Below are 8,303 nucleotides of genomic sequence, written 5' to 3'. Positions count from 1 at the left end.
CTTTGTAGACCAGGCTGGCCTCGAACTCACAGAGATCCACCTGCCTCTGCCTCCCGAGTGCTGGGATTAAAGGCGTGCGCCACCACCGCCCAGCAACAGCAGTGCTCTTAACCCATGGGCCATCTCTGCAGTTCTTATTGTCTATATCATGAAGTCTCTTCTACTTCCCAAATAAATTACATATTTAAAAAAATTTACATTTTTACATCATCTTTTAACTTCTCTATTTTCCCTTCTCATTTTCACTATCATCACATGACCAAAATAAGTTTTCCTTGAGACAAATTTTCAAATACCAGGTTGACCTTGATCTTACTGTGTAGCTAAGGGTAATGTAATGTTGACATTCAGATGGCCTTGCTGTACCTCTGTAGTGGTGCGATACAGTTATGTGCCATCACTCCAGGTTTATTGGGCTCAAGCCCGGAGCGTCGTACATCCCAGGCAAGCACCTAGCTGAGCAACATGAATTCCAAGTCAGCCATGGATAGGGTGAGGATACAGCTCAGTTAGTGGAGCCCTTGCTCGTCTGGCACAGGATCCTGGGTTTAATCCCCAGAATGTGAAAACCCCACCCTCCCTCAAACTACCAGGTGGTTTCCAGTCTGGGTATGGTGGTGGCTTAAATCTGTTTTTTGTTTGTTTATTTGTTTGTTTTTCCTCTCTGAGATCGAGTCCTAACTGTGTAGCTGGCTTGAAACTTTGTGAAGATCAGGTTGCCTTGAATTTGGTTGGTTCTCCTACCTCTGCCTCCTCAGTGCAGGTACAGACCTGCACTACAGACAAATGAATCTCAGTCAGAAAATTCCTTCAGCTCACTGCCTTTTTCATGTATATTTTGCTTTATCATTTTCCATGAAGGGGGAGTCAGCCTTGTTGATTGATATCAGTAATCTTTACGTTCAGACATAGACATATACATATGTGTGTGTATACACACAGTTCCATCACCTTTACTGTTTCTTTTGAGACACGGTCTCACTGTGTAGCTCTAGATGGCCTGAAACTTGCTATGTTGACCAGGATACTCTAGAATTAAAAGAAACCTACCTGCCTCTGCCTTCTGAGTATTCCTGATATTAAAGACATGTACCACCACTCCTGATAACTGTTTCTTAAAGATTTATTTTTAAGTGTGTGTGTGTGTGTGTGTGTGTGTGTGTGTGTGTGTGTGTATACATGTGAGTGCAGGTGCCCTTGGGGTCAGAAGAGGTGTTGGGTTCCCTGGTGTAGGGAACAGAGGATGTCCTGAGTGTAAGTGCATTGTTGACATGGGCATGGCCATGTTGAGGTCTCCAAGGCCTCAGACCCATGGGAAATTGACAAAGCCATTACCCACATGGTCAGACTAAACAGGGCTGGCAGAGCGCTCCTGATTCTCAGTATGAGTGTGTGTGTGTTTATATGCTCATATGTGCGAGTGCGGAGGGCAGAGGTGGGTACCAGGTGTCTTCCTGCATTGCTCTTCATTTTATTTACTGAGTCTGGGTCTCCCTCATCCTCCTTCCTCGATTTCTCGAGTTTTGGGATTTTATACCTGCTTTGTATATGACTAAATTCTATTTGGTAAACTTTCATTAAGTACTTTAGTATGTTTTCAGGAAGAACATTAGTCTATAATTTTGTATATTTTTTCTTATTGTTTGTTTTAATATTAGGGTAATAGTAGATTCATCAGTAAAATGAGGTGGGAAGGGATATCTCATCCAGATATTTTCTGGAAGAGACTATGTAGAGTTGGTGTTAATTCTGTACCTGTTTAATTAAATCTGTAGTAAAATAATTGGAACTTGGACATTTCTTTTTGGAGGATTGTGAAATTAGGAATTGAGTTTCCTTAGTCATGGAATGTTATATCTATTTTCATTTTGAGTCCGTTATAATTATATGAGTTTTCCCCTTCTTATTGGAGGTTGGGTCAGTTTTGTTGATCTGTTCAAAGAATCAGCTTTTGTTTCACTAGTTTTTACTGTTTTCCACTTAGAAATTCATCGACTTCTGTCTTTTTGTTTGTTTGTTTACTTTGGGCCTGTTTTTCTCCCACTCTAGATTTTGCAGTAAAAGCTTAATTATCGAGTTTTTAATTTATATCTCCCTCCCTCCCTTCCTCCCCCTCCCTTCCTTCCTTTCTTTTTCTGAGACTGTTTCTCTGTAGCTTTGGAGCCTGTTCTGGAACTCACTCTGAAGACCAGGCTGGCCTTGAACTCACAGAGATCCATCTGCCTCTGCTTCCTGAGTGCTGGGATTAAAGGCATTTGTCACCAGGGCCCAACCCAACTTTAATTATTTACTATGATTCTACTCTCAGTCTCTCTCTCTCTCTCTCTCTCTCTCTCTCTCTCTCTCTCTCTCTCTCTGTATTGGCATGTACAGAGTACGGCTTTGGGGAGTCATTTCTATCTTATTGTGGGCTCTAGAGGTGGAACTTCTGTCAGATTTGCATGACTGGTACTTTTACTCTCCGAGCCACCTTGTCAGCTCCATAATATGTTTTTGTTTTGTGTATTTGTGCATATCTGTGTATGAGCTTTTGAGTGCAGTGCCCTTAGAGACCAGACAAGGATGTGGGGTCCTCTGGAGCTTGAGTTAGTAATGGTTGTGAGCCAACCGAGGAGAATGGCTGCGAGAGCAGTGCTTCTCTGAGCAGCCAATGATAATGGCACTGGGATTTGTGTCTACTGCATGTACTGGCTTTTTGGGTTCCCAGTCTGTTTGGATGCACACCTTCTTAGGCCTGGATGGAGTGGGGAGGGTCTTGGACTTCCCACAGGGCAGGGTACCCTGCCCTCTCTTAGGACTGGAGGGGGAGGATGGAGGGTGAGTAGGGGAGCAGAGAAAAATGGGAGGAGGGGAGGAAGTGGAAATTTTGAATGGTATTATTTATAAAGCAATAAAAATTTATAAAAAAAGAGCAGTGCTTGCTTTACTTGCGCTTGGTTAAGCTTCTAGTTAGTGATGTTGCCTTCCATTTTTTTGAGGATTTTTCCAGTTACTCTTTCAGTTGTTAAGAGAGGAATGTACAGAGCTCCAGATAAGATGTGGCTTTTTTCCCTTTTAGTTGTGTCAGATTTTACAACACATTTTGCCCAGTGATATTTAGTTTATGTGCATTTCTGTGTTATTTTTGGTGGATTTTTCACTGTGTAATATCCTGAGGTGTAGATGTATATAAATTTTTATTTGCTGTTTTATCAGATTTATTTGTAATATAGCCTTTCCTGTAACCAAAACTTTTAGGAGAAAAGCTTGGGCTCTCTTAGTGTTAGCTGGCTAGGCGCTATCACCTTTTACAATACACCAATCAGTTGACAAATAATGATGAAGAAGCAGATATACTTATGTAGCCACTTTGGGAGAAAGAACAGATACAAGGGTCCACTGACCCCCTAAGTCTTTTTCACTACACTGATAAAAGCTTTAGGTTCAAATAGAAAAGTTAGAACAGTAAGCAGTTCTGGTCACATTGTCTCAGGTCCTGCCAGGTGGTCAAATTAAATTTTTCTGGGCAGAATCAGAAACTAACTACAAGATAGTTTATTCAGGCTGTAGCCTCTTCATCACAGGTAATTGTTCTCATTTATGGGTAGTCTACCCTCTGTAGATAGTTCCAGTTCTTTATCATGAAGAAATTTATCTCGTTTTTGCTGGAATCCAAGATGACTCAAGAGGACAGATTAAAGTCTGCGACCTAGCTGTGTCCATAGCAAAAGTGAAGGAGACAGAGACAAATGAAAGCAGAGATGCCAGACTTTCTAATTGATAGGTTTTGGGGTTTTTTTGGGGGGGGGGTACGCAGAAAGTAGGTTTCTCTGCCAATACAGTAAAGCTGATTTTTTTTTTTTAAAAAAAAAAAACAACAGGTTTATTGGGCCAAGTGCTCTTGGGTGATTAAAGACCCTGTACATGTGGTCTTGAGCTTTGAGGGAAGAGCCTGGACTTTTGGCGTTCTTTCTCCCTGAGAGGGGCAGGATTTGGAATGGGGAGGAGTGAGGCTGAGGTGGAGTTTCTAGCTGGACATTTTCTACTTTTAGTTAAAGCAAGAGCCCATCATCAGCCATTGCAATAATAACTCTGTCTTAATTAGGGTTTCTGGTGCTTTGATAAAAACACTATCTGTGACCAGAATGCCTTGGGGAGAAAAGTATTTCAACTTACACTTCTACGTCCACATCACAGTCCATTACTGCTGGAAGTCGAGTCAGGAACTCAGGCATAAGCCAGTAAGTTCTACTTACTGGCTTGCTCAGCCTGCTTTCTTATAGCATCCAGGGCCACCTGCCCATCATTGCCTGCAGTAGGCTGGACCCTCCCATATCAATCACTAATTAAGGAAATGTTCTGTAGGCTTGCCCACATGCCCACCTAGTGGATGCATTTTTTCAGTTGAGGTTCCCTCTTCCCAGGACTCTGGTTTGTGTCAATTTGACATGAAGTCATCCGGCATAGCCTCTGAGTCTATTGCAGTCTTACTTTCCTTTAATTAATGTGTGCATGATGTTTCTTTCTTTTTGAGCAGGGACTCGTGTAACTGAGGATGACTTTGACCTTCCAGCCTCTAGAGTGCTGGAATTATAGAAATTATAGAAATTCATATAGAGTACCAAGGCTGCCAGTACTCTAGACTAGCACTCTGCTGGCTGAGCCACACACCCAGCCCCATGTGACAAAGTGTGGATCCCTTTTGCGAGGACTCCTGCCTAAAAGACTCAAGAGGCTAGAGATGTCTCAGTGGTTAAGAGCATGTATTGCTCTTGCATAGGAACTGAGCTTGGATTCAGGTTGCCCATATCAGGTGACTCACAGCTGTGAGTCTTCAACTGCACGGCATCCAGCGCCCTCTTTTGGCATCAGCAGGCAACTGCACTCACATGTGCACTTACTCCCTTCCAATTTAAAGTAAATCTTTAGAAAACATGCATTTAGAGGGATAGTTTATTAGAGTCAAACAGGAAGAGCAGGGAGGCAAGCTGGAGGTCTCAGCACTGTCAGGAAGAAGGGGACATGAAGAAGACAGAGAAAAACGTAGAGCAAGAGGAAAAAGGACACCTTGTAGGACGGGGGACATACCAGAGAACTGGGACATTCAGAGCCTGGCACCAAACTGTCCTCCTCTCTGGGCCAGGAGGGCTTTGGGTACACATTTATTTATTTATATATTTATGACACAGTCTCACACTGTAGCTCAAACTGGCCTAGAACTCACTATGTAGTCCAACGTAGCCTGGTATTTGTGATCATCCTGAGTGCTGCAGTTACAGACAAGAAGCTCTACATTTGGATGGAAATATTAGTATTATTTGGGTTAGTTTTGTGCTCAGTCAAGAGTTGCTCTAGGTGGCCTAGGACTCAGAATTTGTCTTAGACCAGAAAGAATAATAACTAACTGCATTTAGTGTTGTTAGTTTACTGTCTAGTGTTGTTAGCTTTGGACCAGGAAGGAATAAATAACAACTTTGAATAATGTCAGTTTACCTTTAAAAATAATTTTAAAATTTGTTTGAGTTCTTAAGTGTTTGTGTACACATAAATCAGTGGGCAACCTCAAGTGTTATTCCTTAGGAGTCCACTTTGTTATTGGAGACAAGCTCTCATTGGCCTGGAGCTTACTTAGTAAACTGCACTGGGTGACTAGCTTGTCTACATGTCTTTACCTCTTAGCTTTTACATCAGTGTTGGGTATCTGAACTCAGGTCCGTATGCTTGTGTGGTCGTATTAGGATTTTTTTGATGTGAAGAGACACCATGACCATTGCAACTCTTATAAGGAAAACATTTGATTTGTGTGGATTGCTTACAGTTTCAGAGGTTAAGTCCATTATCATCATGGTGGGGGCATGGCAACATGTAGGCAGACGTGGTATCGGAGAGGTAGCTGAGAGCCCTACATCTTGCAGGCACAGGAAGTTGACTGAGACACTGGGCAGTAGCCTGAGCATAGGAAACCTCAAAACCCACCCCCACAGTGATATACTTTCTCCAACAAGTCCAAACCCACTCCAACAAAGCCACACTTCCAAATATGCCACTCCCTATTTGTTTATGGGGGCCAGTTACATTCAAATTACAACAGTGATAAATACTTTCCTGAGTCATCTTTCTCTCTAAATCCCAAGGCTAGTTTTGGACTAATTCGAAGCTTCTACCATTGGCTCATTTAAAAAATTTCTTTCTGTTTGTTTTTCACAGAGCATGCGTATGTGCACACTGGCAAGTACATAGAGACAGAGGACAGCTTGCCTGAGTCGGTGTCCTTCCACTGTGTATCCAGCTCAGGTGATCAGGTTCCTCCTGGTCAGGCTCTTTGCAGGCTGCTGCCTTGCCCATCGAGCCATCTTTCTAGACTCAAACCTGTTCTGACTTTTCACAAGTTTAATTATGATGTGTGATAGAATGGGTTTCTTTGAATCTTTTTTTTTTTTTTGGACTTTTTGCAACTTCTTTATTATGAAGGTTTACACTTGTCAAAATTAAGAATTTTCCACAATTTTTTTAGCTTTGTTTTCTTTTTCATCTCTTTTCATGACTCCTATGATAAAACGTTAGCTCTTTCTGCTGTAGCCCCATGATATCTGAAGTTCTGGAAGTTTTTCTTCTGTTTGTTTTTGCCCTCAACCTGTTTTCTCTCAGTTCAGATAGTTGTTTTGTTTTGTTTTCTATAGCTCTGACTCATTTTCATTGATCTCCACTATCTATTGCTAAGACCATAGGACATTTTTATTTGAATTGTGCATATATCTATACACATAACACACTTCCTACTTCCTCCCCTCTCGTCCACAGTTGCGACTGTCTTACTGTGAAGTTAGTCCATGCTGCCTCAAACTATATATAGCACAGGTTGACCTCCAGCATTCAGTCCTTTGCCTCTTCCTTTCAAGTGCAAGCATTATAGGGATGAACCACCATACCTAGCCCACTTAGAGTTTTTATTCCAAAGTTTCCAGTTTTTGTTTTTTCATATCCTGTGGCTTTATTTGCTAATGGCTGTCTTTGTTAAACGTTTGTTTCAAATGTTTTTTTAGTTGCTTATCAAAGAATTTTATCATTTTTGCTTGCAAAATTTAGACCCAAATTTACTTTGTATGGGAAGATGACTTTGAACTCTTTTTGGTTTTTCGAGACAGGGTTGGTTCTCTGTGTAACAGATCTGGCTGTTCTGGAGCTCACTCTGTAGACCAGGCTGGTCTCGAACTCAGAGATCTGCCTGTCTTTTCAGTGTTGGGATAAAAGACGTGAGCTACCACTGTCTGGCTGACTTTGAATTCTTGATTTTCCTCTCTCTAGCCTTCCAAGTACTGGGATCACAGATGTTTCCCACCAGGCCTGGCCTGAGCATTTCTTTCTTTTTTTTTTTTTAACTTTTAAGTTATATTTATTTGTGTGTATGACTGTGGGATATCACAGTGCATGTGTTGAGGTCAGAGGCCACTTTATGAGTCAGTTGTCTCTTTGCACCACTGTGTGGGTGCTAAGTATTGAACTAAAGTCATCGGAGTTAGCAGCAAGTACCTTTACCTGTTGAACTGTGTGATGACCCCTGGTGAGAGTACTGTCTTTAGCCGGCGTCATGACATTGATTGTTGAGGATTGATGATGATTTTCTTTCCTAACAGAAATGACATCAGATGTACCATCACTGGGTCCCACTATTGCTTCTGGAAACCCTGGACCTGGGATTCAGGGTGGAGGAGCTGTTGTACAGAGGGCTATTAAGCGACGATCAGGGTAAGTTTGAATGTATGTCCTCAGTGTCTCTCTTGTAAAATCAATTTGATTGACTTAGTCTCTGCTTCTACTTGTCTGTTCCTGAGCTTACTTTAACTGGTTCCTCACTACACTGCTGTCACATAACTAAGTCTTAGTCCCGAATTTTTCCTTATATAGGCTTGTTATCCTATGTAAATTTCTTTTTAAAAAATCTATATAATTTGAGTAGAAATATAGCATAGCTGCTCTCATCTTACCTCATTCAGAGAACCAAGTGTTTCACATGTAGTATTGACTCCAATTATTACACTGCTTTCCTATATCTCACAAGAAAATTTCTTTCTTTTTTCCTTTTTATTTTTTATTTTTATTTTTCAAGACAGGGTTTCTCTTTGTAATAGTCCTAACTGTCCTGGAACTTGCTTTGTAGACCAGGCTGGACTCAAACTCATGAAGCTCCACCTGACTCTGCCTCCCAAGTGCTGGGCTTAAAGCATATGCCACTACCACCTGGCCCACATGAAAATTTCTAAGCAGGTTAAAAAAATTTTTCTGTTGATGTATCTTTTTGTTTTGTTTTGTCTTTCTATTTTTAT

The 8,303-nt window shown here is 41.4% G+C and overlaps 1 protein-coding gene across 3 annotated transcripts in view; it reads left to right on the top strand.

Moving 5' to 3' along the window:
* The window catches only part of Arnt (aryl hydrocarbon receptor nuclear translocator), a 71,942-nt gene that overhangs the window by 14,797 nt on the left and 48,842 nt on the right, over positions 1 to 8,303 (top strand). For all 3 annotated transcript variants that reach the window (XM_026784005.1, XM_013349866.2, XM_013349865.2), the window contains exon 2: positions 7,614 to 7,725. In XM_026784005.1, the coding sequence (XP_026639806.1) occupies positions 7,616 to 7,725 (110 nt within the window). In that variant the 5' untranslated portion in view covers positions 7,614 to 7,615. The remainder of the gene's footprint in view (positions 1 to 7,613; positions 7,726 to 8,303) is intronic.

The sequence above is a fragment of the Microtus ochrogaster genome, chromosome 21 (assembly GCF_000317375.1).
Source record: "Microtus ochrogaster isolate Prairie Vole_2 chromosome 21, MicOch1.0, whole genome shotgun sequence".
Lineage (NCBI taxonomy): Eukaryota > Metazoa > Chordata > Mammalia > Rodentia > Cricetidae > Microtus > Microtus ochrogaster.
The sequence above is the reverse complement of the archived record's forward strand: the minus strand, read 5'-3'. Positions and strand labels throughout refer to the sequence as shown.